Here is a 19,322-nt window from a genome sequence, read left to right as displayed (position 1 = left end):
AAATACATGGGCTTAGAGCATGTCTAATATTTGTCTCAAATTTGGGGTTTCGAGCATGGGGGCATCTTTCTGAGACATGTACACAGGAATCACTTCAGAAGGAGGGGGAGGGGAGGAAAATCCTTCAAACTAGCAAAAAGTAAACGCTCAATACTGAAAAACTAGAGAGAATTAAATAAGATTAAGAGCAAGATTTAACTAATTTTTATTTTTGGAATTATTGACTTTTAGTCAATTCGATCTACATTGACTTTTAGTTAATTCTATCATACAATTTAAGTTCTATGCACATGTCAACGACAAAACTGATCAGAGGGCAACTGAGCACTTTCTCAACGCCCTGGATGTCTACAGGCACCCATATGGCATTAGATCAACTTTAAATATTACCATTTTATATTAGGAAGGTCTAAAGGCAAAAATACCTACATGTGCAAGAAAATCCCTGCAACCAAGAGGAAATAGCCCCAAATTATGCAGATAGCACATTTAAAACAAGGATATTCTACAAACATTTAGATAAGACATTTATTTCAAAAAAATTCTGTCAAAAGCCTCGAAGGACAGCCTTATTCAAACTTCGAGGTCAATGATTAAAACAACAAGACAAACCAAAAATCATAAAAGCAACGAAAATTTAAAGAAGTTCAAAAAAAGAAATAAATAACAAGAGCTAAGAGCTCATATGGCACTTGTGACGAGGCCGGAAGAGCCAAGAGCCAAAAGCTCATATGGTACGAGCTCTAGCAGAATTCTAAGAACCAAAAGATTTATTTAGAAGGAAAATCAGAGGCTTAATGCCCGTCGAGATTTAAAATAAGAGCTCTGAGTCAAGATTTCCTTCTAAATATCAAAATTCATTAAGGTCCAATCACCCAGTCGTAAGTTAAAATACCTCGTTTTGTCTAATTTTTCCTCTCCCTTCAGCCCCCCAGATGGTCAAATCGGGGAAAACGACTTTATCAAGTCAATTTGTGCAGCTCCCTGACACGCCTACCAATTTTCATCATCCTAGCACGTCCAGAAGCACCAACCTCGCCAAAGCATTGAACCCCACCCGCGGATATGACACCCTGACACGCCTACCAAGTTTCATCATCCTAGCACGTCCAGAAGCACCAAACTCGCCAAAGCACTGAACCCCACCCGCGGATCTAGTACGGTTACGTCAATCACGTATCTACAACATTTGCTTATTCTACCCACCAAGTTCCATCCCGATCGCTCCACTCTAAGCGTTTTCCAAGATATCCGGTTTCCCCCTCCAGCTCCCTCCCCCCAATGTCAACAGATCTGGTCTGGATTTGAAATAAGAGCTTTGAGACATGAGTTCCGTCTAAATATCAAATTTTAATAAGATCAGGTCACCCGTTCTTAAGTTAAAATACCTCAATTTTTTAAATTTTTCCAAAATAACACCCCCCAGCTCCCCCAAAGAGAAAGAATCCTTCCAATTATATCAATCACGTATTTATAACTTGTGCTTATTCTTCTCATTAAGTTTCATCCCAATCTCTCCACTCTAAGTGTTTTCCAAGATTTCCGGTTTCCAAGAATTCTGTTTCCCCATCCAAACCCCTATGTCCCCAGATCCGACTCGAATTGAAAATGGAGCATCTGAGACATAAGATACTTCTATATATCAAGTTTCATTAAGATCCGATCAGACATTCGTGGGATAAAGATACCTCAATTTTCGCGATTTCCAAGAATTCCGGTTTCCCCCTCCAATTCCCCCAATGTCACCGGATCTGGTCGGGATTTAAAATGAGAGCTTTAAATGAGAGCTCTAAAGCACAAGATCCTTCTAAATATCAAATTTCATTAAGATCTAATCACCCGTTCGTAAGTTACAAATATCTTATTTCTTCTAATTTTTCCGAATTACCCCCCCCCCCCCAACTCCACCAAATAGAGTGGATCCAGTCCGGTTATGTCATTCACGTATCTTTCCCACCAATTTTCATCCTGATCTCTCAACTTTAAGCGTTTTCCAAGATTTCCGGTCCCCCAGATCCCCTCCCTCAATGACACTAAATTCGATCAGGATTTAAAATAAGAGATCTGAGTTATGAGGTCCTTCTAAATGTGAAACTTCAATAAGATCTGATCACTCCTTCGTAAGTTAAAAATATCTCATTTTTTCTATTTTTTTAGAATTAACAACCCCCCCCCCCCCAATTCCCCCAAAGAGAGCAGATCCGTTCCGGACATGTCAATCACGTATCTAGGACTTGTGCTTATTTTTCCCACCAAGTTTCACCCCGATTCCTCCACTCTAAGCATTTTCTAAGATTTTAGCCCCCACCCCAACTCCCCCTCATGTCACTAGATCCGGTCGGGATTTAAAATAAGAGCTCTGAGACACGATATCCTTCCAAATATCAAATTCATTAAGATCCGATCACCGTTCGTAAGTTAAAAATACCTCATTTTTCTAATTTTTCGATTTGACCGTCCCCCCACTCCCCCCCCCCCCCAGATGGTCAAATCAGGGAAACAAATTTCATCGTTCTAGCTTACCTAGAAGTGCCTAAACTAGCAAAACCGGGACAGACAGACAGATCGACAGAATTTGCGATCGCTATATGTCACTTGGTAGATACTAAGTACCATAAAAAGTCAAAAATAAAATATCAGAATGAAAATCCATGCATTAGTAATTGTTTAACCTGAGATTGGTCATAATATAATAAAAAGATTAAAACAGCTAAAACTTAATTAAATCTTCTTAAATTTAAGTAGGAAAGACATGATATCCTTCCAAACATCAAATTTCATTAAGATCCGATCACCGTTCGTAAGTTAAAAATACCTCGTTTTTTCTAATTTATCCGATTTAACCGTCCCCCCACTCCTCCCAGATGGTCTAATCGGGGATTCTAGCTTACCTGGAAGTGCCTAAACTAGAAAAACCGGGACAGACAGACAGACCGACAGGATTTGTGATCGCTATATGTCACTTGGTAGATACTAAGTACCATAAAAAGTCAAAAATAAAATATCAGAATGAAAATCCATGCATTAGTAATTGTTTAACCTGAGATTGGTCATAATATAATAAAAAGATTAAAACAGCTAAAACCTAATCAAATCTACTTAAATTTAAGTAGGAAAGCCGATATATTTTTCTAATTGAATTTAGACTCATGCAATGGTTTTCAATCCGTATATACAAGATCCCAATTTAAGGCCCATACCTTGAGTATGCCTTAAAAAAAAACTTTCTGAACAAGTGAGACAAAACAAGATAATGAAAGAAAATACTAATAGTTATTGAAAGCACTGACCTTGAAAGATGGCAACAAATGTTTCAGATAATTTACTGGTGAGCAAAGCTTCTGGTAAGTCTCTAAAATATTGCTTGACTAGATCTGCAACATCAAAAGCCTGCTGCGCATCAAATTCGATTTCTCTGCCACTGTCGCATTCCCGACGAAGACTCGATATTCGGGACTTGACTCCAGGCTTTCGAAATAGTCCCACCTATAATGAATAATTTGTTCTAGTGGGAACTACACAAGGCTGGAGCTACTTAATTTGGATTAATTCCCAGAAAAATAGTTTCCCAGAAAATTGGAGTAATAAATGAGAGTGGGCGAGGATTGAACATTTGACAATCCACTTGCCATTCATTACTCAAGTGACTGGAAAATCTTTGCAAGCATTTACGAAATAATTTACAAACATTTATAAAAAATATGGCCGAAATAAGTAATTTCGAATGCCTAAAATTTACATTCGATAATCAACTCATTATTAATTTCCGAGTTCTACCAAATTTTCAAAAAATGAGGTCTATAAAATACTTTAGAAACTTCTATAGAAATATTCAAAAAGAATATAATTAAAAATATCCAAGAGTTGAAAATAAAGAAAAGGGTTGAAATAAAGAAAACAAAAGTGCGATCTAAAACTTGCTCTTTGCTCACTGCAATCTAAACGAAGTAAAAACCTTTAACTACTACAAACTACAAATTATAATGCTTGAATAATATCTATAATCCACAATACACATTATTAATAACACCGTACGTGATGGTTGATTTTGAAAAAAATGTATTTTTAAGTATATTCTGAATCGTCACAGGGCATACATTTTAAAAGAAAAAAAATGAAAAACAATTTTTTAGTCTTCCGATTGTTATTAATGAAGAGCTGTTTATACAAGGAATATTCTATTAGGCCTTCAATTAAGAGCTCCAAATTGTTATTATTTCTACCTCTGAAAAAGAGATATAAAAACATGATTTTGAAAAATATCGATACTTCTAGCGATCGATTGAGTGCACTTCGTTTAACGGACGGGTTGTAAAGATTACTTTGATAAAAAGTGTCATAACGGCTTTTAAATTAAAGTAGCCGATATGATTTAATCGTGTTGATCAACAGTTTAAATTATATCCTTAGTTGTATTTGTATGTTGTTCTCTTTTTTCTCTTTTTCTTTTGTGGCCATAGCCCTGCAGTTTTTTGTGTCAAATATAATACACTATTCTATACTATGGCTAATACAATAGAGTCTAACTGCAATATTTGTGAAAATATAGTTTAAAAACTGATTATACTCTCAACCAAGCATAACTTAGTCCAAAAGAACATGGGGTTTAATGGGTCTACAACCCTCCTTATTTGAACAGTAGTTTATCCGTTTTGCGTTGCTGGGACCTCAAAAGAAAGGAAATTCAAGGGAAATATCCCCCCAAGAAAATCCCTTCGAGTATTGATGAGGATCGTATTTTTAAATTTTAAAGTATTTATAAAATTAACGGAACGAACAGACAAGTATTTATGTTCAGTGGGTTGGTGGGAATCTAATTTCAGAAGAAAAAAATTTAAGAGGACATTGGGGAGGGGTCATACTTAAAACTTTCCCAAGAGTGTACTCAACAGCTCCTTAAGCTTTTTCGGCGATCAGACCAGCAATGTAGTAATAGACACAGGTTACAAAGACTTCTAAGTTATACAAACATTTTCTAAAATTATTCTCTAAAAGTTTCTAAAAGTTTTCTAAAATTGATAAAAAGTTTTCAAAGTTTTCTAAAAATACATTCGATTTTATATAACATACATAATTTTTGGTTGTTTTAACGTCACTCGTAACTTCAATTTGAAAAACCTTGTTGTTATTACGTACCGGCTTTAACACTGATTTATATGTGTCGTAACATTCCGTTTCATTCAGTTGCCCTCTTACTTGGTAATACCTTTCCAATATTTATTTTTAATTGTATTAAAAACTGTTACAATTTCGCCAAAACTGTTAATGTTTTTCAAAAGTGACGTAAGGTATTGCTCTATTTATTATTTGTCATTGAAAATTATCATTTTACCCTTGTAGGTTAAAGCAGCTTGTGATTCTCCTAAGCAGATATTATAAGGGAATACAGTTTTTTTTTTTTTACAAACAAACACAAAGTAGAAACAACAGGGAAGATCTTTTCAAGTCAGTGGAAATCAATTCAGTGGATATTTCGGCCCTACGTCCAAGGGCCGTCTTCAGCACAATACGAGAAAAAAATATTACAACTACAACAAATTACTTACATTAAAATGTGAGAATTAAAACTAATAATGTTTTTTCAAAAAACTTGTTAAAAACAGCTCTAGCATCCTTACTTCAACGAAAGTAATTCTCACATTTTTAATTCTCATATTTTATTGTAAGTTTATATATATATATATATATTTATATATATATATATATATATATATATATATATATATATATATATATATATATATATATATATATATATATATATATAAACTTACAATAAAATACATACATATATATATATATATATATATATATATATATTAACTTACAATAAAAATATATATATATATATATATATATATATATATATATATATATATATATATATATATATATATATATATATATATATATATATATTTATATATATATACATATATATATATATATATATATATATATATATATATATATATATATATGTATATATACATATCTCGAAAAGATTTTCCCTATTGTTTCTACTTAGTGTTTGTTTGTTATGGAAAGGCAGTGTCGTCTTCGTCACTATTTACGGTTTTTTTTTTCTTTCCTACAGCTGTAAAAAAGTGAAGATATTGAATTACAGTCAAAACTCTGTAAAAAAAATTTCTATTTAATTTTTAAGAGCAATTAATTAAAGTAGGTAGGTGATGGTAAAAAATATTGCTTATATTTTGCTTAGTAGGGTAGCAGTTCAGTATAAATACCGAATTAAGAGGGGTTTGTGTTTTCTTAATGCTTATACCAAAAGTAGTTCGAAAATAAAAACGTCTGACCTGGTCCATAGCTTCTCTTCGTAGAAATTTGAAGGCAGCAAGAATTACTGGTGGAACTGGTGTACCCCATTTTTGGACATTCAGGTACAGAGGGGCTCCAAATATCCCTTTGCCTAGAATAAACACAAGTCGATCAATTCAAAGGTAGCTCTCTTGATAGATCACAAACACAAGTTTTAAATACAATTATAAGTACAGCATGCAAGTATCCAAGATTTTTCCTTTTTTTTTTTTTTTTTTTTTTTTTTTTTTGGGGGGGGGGGGGGGTAATAAGACAAAAGTAAACTTAAAAAAAAATCTTAAAGAAAACTTAAAAAGATCCCAAACACCAGTTTTAAATACAATTATAAGTACAGCAGGCAAGTATCTAAGATTTTTCCTTTTTAGGGGGAGGGGTAATAAGACAAAAACCAAGCTTTATTTGATAGTTTGAATAATAATTTTAGAAATTTGAGAAATTCCAAAAATTTGGGAAGTTCCAGGTGGCCCTAAACCCTCCGCATGCGTGTGTCCCTGAAGTGCAAATAATATCGTTAAGTCTAAAACTAGGTTTTGACAGCCAACCATGGCGGTTAGATTTTGTGTCTGCAGTATGAAAAAAAAACCTTTCATACCGTTAGATATTGAATTCGTATCGAATTTCAGATCAAACATCAAATATCGTGTTTCACATTTTAGTTGAAAAATTCACTTCTTCGACCAGAAAAATTTTGTTTTAGAATAAACAGGAATTAAAGCTTTGTGTAAATATACTGATAAAAATTACCTTGATTTCCGGTTGTATAGAAAAGGCTTATTTATATAAAATACCTCTTCTTTAGATGTGATTTTTTTTTTCAAACTTCAGAATATTACTTTAAATCAGACATACCATTTAGATTTCATATGAAAGCTTCATTCGGGTATTTGCTCGACAAACCTGGCCTTCATCTACCAGAACGAAGCATGATGGTTCATTCAGACGTAAAGGGAAACCCAAAATTTTCATAGTTATACATTTTTTTTTTCTATATGTGTTATAAAGTAAGAAATGAATAAATTAAAAGAATTGTCTTTTTCTGATCAATTTTCTTATGTAAAATTCATTAAGTTTAAACTTATTCATCAAAGTTATGAGCCTGAAAATTTTTTGTCAAATTTTAGAGAAAGGCAACACCTTCCCATAAAAATAGGTACAGAATACTCAAATAAAATACCTTAATATTCGCACAAGTTAATAATCAGCAGTTACACAAATTAATAATAACTTTGTCATAAGGTGAATAGGAGAAAAGACAACGAGGACTACATTTATCTTCGGTGACTTACCTCTATGCTCTGGAGGGCGAATCTTCTTTAAAAACTTTGGGATGTCCCATGCCCATGAAAGGCCTTTATGGTTTGGCACATGGGCCTCCATTATCCCCGTGAGTCTGAGTAGTGCGACTTTACGGACTAGTATCATTTGTCCCACTGTCAAACTGACTATCGGAACTGTTGCTTCTTGCTGAATGTTGTCGGGTGTGCTGGGATAGCTTTCGCACGTGTTCCCCTGCCATCTTCCGGAATCCCTAAAACGTAAGTTTCATTGAAAATAAATTTATTGCTGAAATTTATGCAGAAAATTCTTCCAGGAAGGGGGGGGGCTTAAAAAATAAAAAGCATACGGACTATGAAGTGAATATATAAAATATAGATTCGGAGTAAAATTTCAAGACTCGGAAGGGGAGGAGGGCTTTGACTTTCCGCTATCAGCACTAGTTTATAGAATTCTGGCAACATCGGTTAAAAAAAGTGAGGGGGGTAGGAATTTAATATAAAGGACAAGGATTTTAAAAATCCGTTTTACTGATTTCAATGTGATTTCTAAATTCTTGAAATTTTACACGACTTTGCAGGTTTTGGTCTTTCACGAGGGTTGCCTGGTCTCCCCCATCAAATAGATGAGAACTTCTGATGCAATCAAAACAAAAGTCTCTCTCTATGTTAAACAGATGCCCTTCAAGAGGATCAATATTAATTTTGATTTTTTTGTGTGGCGTTTGTTGATTCTTTTGCGGTGTTGTTTGAGGCGTGTGTAGAGAACATAGAAACGATTTATCCCTATATTATCATGAGGAGTTCGGGGTCGATTTCATGAATGAGAATTGAGGGAAAAGCACCTGCACCTGTAAACATTCTTTCCCTCCCCTCCCTCCTACTAGATTTTGGAATACACCTTTCTTCAGCATTTTATTGAAAAATACAGTTTTATAGTATTTCCATTGAAAAACGCCTTTTTTGGACATTTTCATTGAAAAAAAATAAAAATTCAAGATTACCACCCCAGATTTTGGTAATAAATCCCCCCCTATTCTTCAATGAATTGGTTGTAATGTCAGATCCTAACTCCCCCCCTTTTCTTCAATGAATTGGTGGTAATGTCAGATTTTAACTTTGAAAATTCTTTTACCCTGTTTTTTCAGGTTATTCCTGAATAGGGTGGTAATATATCATAACAAAATATTTAAAGGAAATTGGAACTTCATCGGAGATGGTAAAGGGCGAAGCTTTGAATATATTGGGGCAAAGGAACTGGGGGCGGAGCTGTAAGGCGGTTTGGTGATACAATGAGTTACCAAACACATGTAATGACATTATTAAAGGCGAACAAAAACAAACAAAACAAACAAACAAAACAAAAAACAATTTCTTTTTTTTGTGGTCAGAGCCATCCAGCTTTATTGTGCCAAGCATACTATCCTACATGTTCAAGACAGCCAATATCTAAAATACGTTATCTAAAAATGCGCTATGTTGCCAACATAAATTTTAGAAGGCACAAAAAACTGATTCTTTAATTATTTGTTTTTATTAGTGCTAAGGAAAAATAACATGTATGATTATTGATTAGTATAATTTTCATTGGTTTCCTAAATAGGATAAAACTATTTTGTTATCAAAAGCTACATTCCTTATTTATTTCTGCTAATGAGAAATTAAAAAAAAAAAATTGTTACCACGAAAAACAGTTCGCGGTAACGAACCGTAAGTAAGGAGCGACCCGGCTCAATAGTAACCGAAACTCTAAAAAAATAGAATTTCGATACCAATAGATACATCAAACAATTTGATTTTAATGCTGATTTTAAACAAATGAGTTTCATCACGTTTACTCTTACCCACCAAAAGTTATCGAGCGTGAAAATATTTGCCGTATTTTCGCAAAAAGGGGGAAACCCTCCCCCATAGAAGTCATAGAATCTTAATGAAAATCACACCGTCAGATTCAGCGTATCAGAGAACCCTACCGTAGAGGTTTCAAGGTCCTATCTGCAAAAATGTGGAATTTTGTAATTTTTGCCAGAAGAAAGATCACGGACGTGTATTCATTTTTTTTTTCTTTTCCCAAGGGTGATCGTATCGACCCAGTGGCCCTGGAATGTCGCGAAAGGGCTCAATCTAACGGAAATCAAAAATTCTAGTGCCCTTTTTCAGTGAACGAAAAAATTGGAGAGCAGCTAGACCCCCTCCGACGCTCATTTTTCCCGAAGTCACCGGATCAAAATTATGAGATAGCTATTTTGTTCAGCATAGTCGAAAAATCTAATAACTATGTCTTAATCCCCTTTGAGGATGACTTAATCCCCCACAGTCCCCGGGGGAAGGGCTGCAAGTTATGAACTTGTCTATTGTTTACATATAGTATTGGTTATTGGGAAGCATGGATACGTTTTCAGGTGGAATTTTTTTGTGGTGAGGGGTCGGGGGAGGTGGTTACGTGGGAGGATCTTTCCATAAGGAAATTATCATTGGGAAGACAATTTTCATGAAGGAGTTGCTGGATTTTCCAGAATTATTTAAAAAACAATAAGAAATTAAATAAAAAACAAGTTTTTCAACTGAAAGTAAGGAGCAGCATTAGAACTTAAAACGAACAGAAATCATTACTTATATAAGGGGATTTGTCCCCTCCTCATTACCCCGCTCTTTACTCTAAAGTATTTTTAGTAATTTCAAAAGAGCTATCTATTTCAATTAAACGGCCTTTGTGATTCATGGGTCATTCTAAGAGAATTCGAACAGAATTCGAACTTTAGCGTAAAGAGCGAGGTATTGACGAGGGGGTGAATCCCCTCATATACGTAATAAAAATATACGAATATAGAAGTTCGTTACATAAGTTAATTCGTAAGTTACTTTTATCTATTACTAGTAAAAACGTTCGCAAATAAAATTAAAAGTTCTAGTTGCTTTTTTAAGTAACCAAAAAAATTGGAGGGCAATAAGGCACCCTACCCGGCCCCTCTTTTCTCAAAATCGTCCGATCAAAATTTTGAGAATGCCATCTAGCCAAAAAAGTAAAATTAATATACAAATTTCCTTTTAATTATTCATATACGATAAGCCAAAATCAAAACTTGCATTAATTCAAAAACATTTTTTTAAACTGACAGTAGAAAACGACATTAAAAATTAAAACGAACAGATATTATTCTGTATATGAAATGGGCTGCCCCTCTTCAACACTCCGCTCTTTACGCTAAAGTTTGATTCTTTCTCACAACTCTACTTTTTAAAAAAAACTTTAGCGTAAAGAGCGGGCGTTGAGGAGGGGACAGCTAAAATTATTCTGTGCTAAGCTATTAGATTGCCCTATCTGGTAAAACATGTTGTGGCAAATTTCGAATAGTCCCTCTTCTTCGTGGATCTCTCTCCCACTATTTATGAAATTCCGGCTATTTCCCTGTTGTATTGTTGATTAGAAGTTAGCAGTGGAAATTTCCATGTTGCTAAAATTTAATCCAAACCCCCCTTTTAGAAATCCTGGATAGGTCACTCGATTAAGTCATACCTGTGAGATAGGACAGTAGCGGACACTTGGCCGACCCATCGCATTTTTTCTGCTTTCGTAATTATGAATAATACAAATTCACACCATTATTCAGAGACTAACAAAAATACATTGGGTCGTGATGGGATAGAAAATGGTAGGAGCTTTTATATGCACCAATACTGTAGTAGACAAATATTTTCGCTATGATCCTACTGGTTAGATTTGTCAACAGTGTTTGCGTAGTAGCAGATTCAAGGTTAAAAAAAGAAAAAAACGAGAAAGACCACCAAAAAATAAGGTAAAAACATATGGCACCAAAGAGCTTCAAAACGTGCAGGATTCCTTTGAAGGTGGAATGTTCTTTAGAAATCTGTATATTTGAATTTTAATTAACGAAAAATGTTATCAAATCTAACTAACTGGCTGTGTTTATTAAATTTACAGGCCAACGTGCAACACTGACAAAGGCGTGGCACTTAACTAAAATCTTTATAATTTTGAAACAACCAAAGGGAAAAATCTTAGAAAATTATAATTTTCAAGTACGGATAAACCTAAGATGGTTCCAGCGTGTAAAAAGTATTTTTATTTTCATTCCTTTGGTACTTTAGAATTCTACCTAGAGGCCTGATTTATTCTGAGCGGCCCTGCAAATATCATATCTTAGCTGCATTACAGTCAGGAATTGCTCAGCAATAATTATTGATGAGTCACACCAAGCTTACTAACATCTAGGTCAAGACCTGGTTAGATTCATCACAATATCGTGATTTATACGCTTTATCGATTTCATCGATGTTTCACTATACCATAAAATCATGGCAATTTTCAGTTTGATGCAAGGTGTGATGATGACAGGTAATGTTAGGTTAGGTTTGGTTGGGCTTGGTTAAGTTAGATTTTTAACCCATTTCTGATATTTATAACCAAAATTAACCTAACCTAAATTAACATAACCTAATTTAACTTTTAATATATAACTTGCGTAAGGCTGAAAAAGCTGACTAGCAAACTATACCGTAAAAATGAAAAAAGAGACATGAAAATCTGAAAGTACTAAATAATGGTACTATAATGCCGTGACAGGACACGCGAAACTTGTGATAGATTACAAGCGATATCCGAAGAAATGGTGAAGAATGAGAAATTGAAGAATATTTGAAAAATCAGCTTTTAGCGATAAAATTAATTGTTATCAATAAAAACATACAGAGCATTTTGAAAGAATTCAACGTGAAACAGTTTTCATCAAGCAAAAAGAGGGGGCACAGGGTTCAGCAGGATAAACCCTTTTCCTCAGTCAAGAGGACTCACATCGTACAAAAAAAAAATTATTGCCCATACATTTTTCAGAAGAGCCTTAGTACTTCGTTAATTTTTAAAGCATATTTTGTCTCTTGATAAAAGAAATCCACAAGAATTACAAATTCGTTCCCACAAACTTTCTGTTTCAGTTATCTTCTTTCCTTTCCGAAAGAAAAATACTTGAAAATTAATTGAAACCTACACTAATTAAGTGTACAAAAATCTGAATTCACAAGAATTCATGGGAGAGGTTAAATATACTTTTCAAAATCTAGGAGGGCAAGTTTTTTAATTTTTTTTCGGTTCTTTCAGTGAAAACAAAAAAGAGTTTTCAATGAAAATGCCCTCCCAAAAATATATTTTCAAAGCTGGCGGGGGGGGCCAAACATCCAGAGGTCACATACCATCCTTGCCCCATCCCCCATTTGACGCCACTGTATGCGTAAAGTGAGGATTCCGCCATTTGCTAACTCAGAAAGTTCCACTAATTATAAGTGTATAAGTGTATAAGCTGTATAAGTATTTGGAATCTTAGCCAAGGAGCAGAAACGCTCAAGGGCAACAGTCTCCTCACTCTGAGCCTGGCAATCAAAATATACATGCTGGATTGTTTCATCTCCTGAAAAGCAGATTCGGCATAAAGGGGAATGATGCAGCTTCCAATTAAATAACAAGCTATTTAGAAGTAGGGCACCTGATTTCAGCCGGTAATATAGCACCGTATTTAATCTTGTATAAATGGAGATAAAATTAATTTTTAATTAATTTACGTAATTAATTAGCGTAATTAATAATTTTAATTAATTAACGTGCGAAATTGTTTGTATGATCTACGTTCATCTACGTGTATGACATTAAATTTCAATTTGGGGCCGAGAGGGATATTTCCATATTCTTTCTTTCATCTCTTCCCTACTTGTATGGCTCTAGGCTTAAATTTTGTCAACAGTTTATATTTTTTTTTGTGGCAACGCCGTTTGTCTGTGAAAACTCAATCTGTTGATTCCTAAAGGCAATTAAACCTTCAAAGAAATGACAACCTCCTTAAACTGTTTGTTATCATATGTTTTCAGCTTAATTTTATTAATAATTTGCTTTGTTTGTTTTTTTCGTTTTTTCTTTGATCCCTGCTATTACCAAAAGCTATTTAACAGAACATGACCCCTTTTTCATCCAAAAATTCAAAATTACACTGCCAATTTTTCCCAGTTTTGTGAGATCGTAACAAACCACTTACAATTCAAGAAAGGCGATTCTTTGTATTCTAACCCAAATACATATTTACTAAAAAGTTGGGGTTCTCCTATCTTCATGCAATTTTCAAGACTTACAATTAGGAATGGAGCAGAGGTAAGACCTTAAATACACCACCAAGCCCAAATTATGCCTTCAGATCAAGCCCTGGAAGTCCCATTCACCTAGCATAGAAATTTTTCAAGTAATAAAGAGTATATGTTCCGAAGGGAGAAGGAAACATACTGTGAACTTCTCATTTTTTTTTTACCTATACAAAGAAAAATAAAGGGGAAGAAGGAAGACCTTGGGAAAAATATATTTATGGAAGGTTTCTCAGTGATTATATTCATATATACGGCGTTGGAGGAATCCCCTTCACTAGAGACCCTATAGGAAAATCATCACAATTTTGACATTTGGAGAAGGGTGAAGGGAGGAGTACCACGAGGTAATAATTTTCGTCTGTATATCATGATTCATCAGTAGCGAATTTCACACTTATTTATGCGTGAGGGGGGGGGTCCTCTTCAGAAGTAGGCAACCACACATGAAAATTATGACAAACACGTTAAAATGCAAAATGTAATTTGAATATTAAGCCTATGGGTGCACTGGGGGTGTCTAGGGGACAAGAGATAATATTTTATTGAGGACATTAAATAGAATAAATCTTGCTTTTCACCATTTTCAGATGATTTTCAACATTCTAAAAATTTTCCATATTTTCAAGATGATTTCCCCATTTCCTCTATTTTATTTCAATGAAACTGATTTGCACCAGTTTCATGAAAATTTTAAACCTTATATCGGAGTCAGTTGTCTCCTAGATCTCCCTTCCTAGTCGATTTCAATAACGACATCAGCGTAGATTTCAATAATTATGCCTGAAAATGCACTTTTAGGCACAAACCCCAGAGGAAATCCTCTGATCATCGCTCGTAGAGCTTTAGCCGTATACACAAATGTCTACAGCAGATACATCAGCCACGTGCAGCAATTTGAGGGGGCAGCTATTGCCACCCCCTCTATTTTGAGAATTTCTCTTTCGGTACTTACAAAGAAAAAATATTCCCTTTAATCTTGAAATATTGATTTTTTCCTTCATTTAAAAAATCCTTGCCCTACCCCCCGCCCCAACATCTACGTGAATTGGTTGGACATTTCAGGTTGGTTCAGCTCAAGCTGGTCAATGGTGGGTTGGACCTTTCAAGAAAGTAGTTTCTGGAAGCCAGTGTTGACAAAATAGAAAAAAAGTAAAATTCATTTAAGAAGGGGGACCTTACCCTTCATCCTCTTGCATACGGGAAAGGATAGTCTAGTCGTATTCCAGGACTAGCTTTCCGAAAAATAAAATAAATAAAAAATTAGGCTAGATCATTAGGTTGTGGCATATACCCATGACTTTATTTAGGGGGTTTTCTCAAATCTATGAAGGAGAGGGGGGGCACAAGTATAATAAAGTCCCAAAAGTAGTTTTATGACTCGAAAATATACGAAAGAAATCATACAAAACACCCATGTACCAGTACCAGTTACGTTGATTAAGCACCAAAAAAGAATAAACGTTTACAAAACTCGATAACTTTTGATAATTCGAGTTTCAAAATCGATAATTCGAGCTTCAAAACTCGATAACTTACCTCTCGTTACTTCCAAAAATCCTAAGTTTCTGTAAAACTCTGCCCATGAAATAAAAATACCTTCACCCGAAGTCATCTTACAGTAAAATAACAACCAAATTCCTTTCACGCCTCATATTTTCATTCATTTCATAGCAGCAATAAAGCTTCGTAAGCGGAGAATACACCAAATAATATAAGTTACTAGGTTAACTACGGTCAATGAACTTGCTTTTATTAGTTTCCTGTCGAACGTGGAGGATATGTGTCTCGAGTCTTTTTCATTGTCTGAATTGTTTCTGGCAAAAATGTTCCAGACTTTCTCTACTTTTGTAGATTAGACAGTAACTTTACCGTGGCGACACTATCGGGAAACTTTTTTTTTTTTTTATTATTATCACGAAAACTGTTATGGGAACTATGGTACAAGAAAAATTGAAAGTTAGTTACTATACAAAGACAATATTTAAGGTAATATCAAAAACACCCTGGGATCAGGACTGTATGCAAGAGCTTATATCGGGGGAGGAGGGAGGAAATCGTCAAACTTTAAAGCAGTCAAAGCAAAGGGATACTACACAAAAGTATAGGTGGGGGCATCTCATAAGAATTAAACAAGAATAGGAGTAAGGCACAAATTAGGCTCTTCAAAAGAAAAAGGGACGTTCCTATGTAGTGACAGAACTAAAAAAAGCTTTAAATTAATTGTAACAGTATATTGAAATCCGACAAGTGGTGAAGAAACAGAGGAATTCAGTTTCGGGAAAAGGACGAATTCAAACGAATTAATGGGAAATGACACGAAAATATTTAAAATAATGAAAACGAGAAAAAATATATAATATTAATGGGACCTTTTTGATTCACAGAGAAAGTGGAAATTTGCGTCAATTGACGAAAGAAAAACAAGCCAGTCTTAGTTTTAAGTGCAAAAAAACACCTTTAAAAAAGGGTCAAGTTACAAAAATACTTACCGCCCAAGCTGCAGCGATCCATCAAGGTCACTGTCACAGTGTACCCCTATACTCCCAGAAGACCCTTGGCTTTGAAGATCAGAGCCTCTTTCACTCAGATCAAGGTCTTTTGAATTCTTGCGCTCTCCATTTGAAGGTAAGTCTCGATTTTGACTAGAGCCACAGCTAACTTTCCGTGCTCTAAAAATGTCGAAGTTGGAGTTTCTGATGATTATTGGTGACCATTTCCCAATTCGACCGTCAATAGCATCGGGCGTCCCAGACGTCAAGTACTCACTTCCGTTTTGTCTGTGCCCTTGGAAGTAAATTTTGAATTAGAGTAAATTTCAGTAGTTTTAATAAGCTTCTGCAGTTTTAGCCCTTATAAGTCTAATAAGGTAATTATGACGTTAAACCATTGTTTTTACAAATCATACAGATTTACGACGTCTTTCTTCGGTATTGCATAATCCTATTAGGCTTCGTCCCCATTGAAGGACATAGGCAACTCTAGTGGCGATTTTTTTATTTTTTCTTTCTCTTATACTTTTTTTATTTAGCCAAGTACAATTTTGCATTTTTGTTTCCCTTCACTGTTGAATATAACTGTAGAAAATGCCAATCCTGAAACCTGCACAGCACCCCACCCCCACGCAAGTATTGTAAATATGTTTTCACGGCAAAGGTACGGAATAGTCCAAACCTTCGACAGTGCCAATATTTAATAATCTTATTCCAGCCAAATGTAAAAATAACAGCTATAAAAAATAATACATAAAAATTAAGAACAACAAAAAATATCTAAGAAGAATAGAACTTCAGCAAAAACTATCCTAGCAAAAATGATAAGGCTCATGCAACTTTTACCATACTGATAAAGAAAGGGGTGAAAGAGAGGCACATAATGCCTCAACAAGCTTATTATCGGACGGCAATAGACGCTGACGTAAACGAAGAGCACGTAGATACGTGTACCGTGTACGTGATAAACAACGTGACGTATACGTGATAAACACTGGCAAGCGAAAATCAGCAAACGGCTGAGTAGTACTAACATAAAAAGGGAGTTTATACAGGGAGCAAAGGGAGCAGGAGTTTATGCTGGGAACGTATGGTTTGATTGCAGATCACTGTAATTTCACGTCAACTATTAAGATTGTCACAACAAAGAAGAGACAACCCGAAAATAATAGAGCAATGAGTACGAAAAAGAAAGTTCTTGACCTCAACTGGAGCAATGACAAAATCGGCGGAGCAGTGGATTTCCTCTGAGATGTATTGAAATTAGAGAATGGCTAGCGTGAGTATCAGCAAGCAAATGATGCTTAGAAACGCACCCTTAATATTCCGATTTTTTCAGTTTCCCCCCCTTTCCATACATTCTGCATTCCTGAATTCTCAGGTCGAGACGAACGTTCCTCTTGCTGAAACGTGACCCCCCCCCAAAAAAAAAAATGATAAGTAATATTAAGATAATCCTTGCTTTTTTTTCAAATAGGAATTATTTATTGGTGAAGCTTGTTGGTTGTTGCAATTTTGCTACCACTGTTGAAGATTTATTTGGTAGAGCTCTTAAAATAAACTTCTTAGTTGAAGTGGAAGCTTAAGTGCACGATTTCAGATAAAAATATTTTTATTCAACTTTTTTTTCTATTTTTCGAATTTGTGAGCAGCTCACTGTTGCTATGACTACTGGTAATGGTAATACTGTCTTGCTGTTTATTGGCAAAGCCAGTTTCGTAATTTACTTTTCACCCTTAAAAGTCCGTAGTCTCTTATTTAAATTGGCCTGACATTTCTTCTTTTTTCCAATCGAAGTTGCTAAAAGTATGTCTGAGATTTAAAAAGAAAGGGGGCTGCAGACCTACTCCCCTGCACCAGTGCCTTCTTGAGACCTTGGCATGCGGAGGTCTGGCGAACGGTGATGATTCAGTTACGTATTAGTATAATTGTAACAATTCAAGTTCAAGGAATAATTTAATATGCTTTTGAGATATCATCTATAACAAATGAAACAATTCAGAAAAAATTATACAGTGGGAAAGGGTGGCATCTAGGATTTTTTCAGGGGATAACAAAAATACCTTACCAATCCAAAATTTCGCCTACAGATCAATTCATGGAAGCATCATTAACCTAGCGTAGAAACTTTTCAAGTTTGTGAGGAGTATGTGTTCCCGATGAAGAATTAGTGATACGTTGAACTTCCACGAATACAAACACTTTGACTTCTCATTTTTTACCAAGATGGAGAAAAACAAGGAGGGGGGGAGGGGATTTTGTAAAAAAAACTATATTTATGAAACGTTTCACATTGATTATATTCATATAAAGTTTTGGATGAATCCCCTTCACAAGGGGCCCTATGGGAAAATTATGACAAACATGTGGAAATGAGGAGAGTGTTAGTTTTTTTGTGGGGGGGGGCTTGCCCCCCCAATCAAAGGGATGAACAAGAAGAGGGTTTCAAGTTTTAGTAGTTTTTACCTGCTTTTCACAAGCAATTCATGAGCCAGACAAACATTTCAGGGGGGTTATTGATGATGTTCTTCTGGGAAAAGCTTTAAAAAGGAATAATATTTTGGGACTGACAGTGGAGGCATGGCTGGCCCCATCTTTCCTAAAGAGTTAAGACTACAGCTAGGGGGGTTTCCCCGTAAAAAAGTTTCGTTGACTCAATCAAAAGGAATTTCAAACTACATTCTATAACATGCCATCAGATCTAGTGCCGCTAATAGTTAATCAAAAGAAGACTTGTTTCAATTTCCCAAAAAATTATGTAACCATAATCATTAAATTTTATAAGAGCAACTATTTCATTCAACCAGAAATATTTTATCTTTTGGAAATCTATGTCAATTCTGTGAATTAACATAACTGTCGGTTTTGACCAGCTCTAAAAATATTTATCATTTCATAAAGGACAACTACACATTTATACTAAATATAATGAAAGGCATTCATCATTCCATGATTTTCCTTGTCCAAACGCTTACATAATTTTTTGAAAAAAAAAATTACTGAAAAATTGAACAAATGGGATTAGTAAATCATCCGTTTGTGTGTAGAAATAGTTGTCAAACCTAAACACTAACCA

General features: G+C 34.7%; 1 protein-coding gene across 5 annotated transcripts in view; it reads right to left on the bottom strand.

The window, feature by feature from the left end:
• The window catches only part of LOC136031795 (rho GTPase-activating protein 7-like), a 259,438-nt gene that overhangs the window by 13,063 nt on the left and 227,053 nt on the right, over window positions 1-19,322 (bottom strand). For all 5 annotated transcript variants that reach the window (XM_065711587.1, XM_065711584.1, XM_065711588.1 and 2 more), the window contains 4 exons: window positions 16,247-16,541; window positions 7,626-7,867; window positions 6,318-6,430; window positions 3,291-3,486 (listed from right to left, as the gene is read on the bottom strand). In XM_065711587.1, coding sequence (XP_065567659.1) covers window positions 3,291-3,486; window positions 6,318-6,430; window positions 7,626-7,867; window positions 16,247-16,541 — 846 coding nt within the window. The remainder of the gene's footprint in view (window positions 1-3,290; window positions 3,487-6,317; window positions 6,431-7,625; window positions 7,868-16,246; window positions 16,542-19,322) is intronic.

The sequence above is a fragment of the Artemia franciscana genome, chromosome 10, assembly GCF_032884065.1.
Source record: "Artemia franciscana chromosome 10, ASM3288406v1, whole genome shotgun sequence".
NCBI classification, from domain to species: domain Eukaryota; kingdom Metazoa; phylum Arthropoda; class Branchiopoda; order Anostraca; family Artemiidae; genus Artemia; species Artemia franciscana.
The sequence above is the reverse complement of the archived record's forward strand: the minus strand, read 5'-3'. Positions and strand labels throughout refer to the sequence as shown.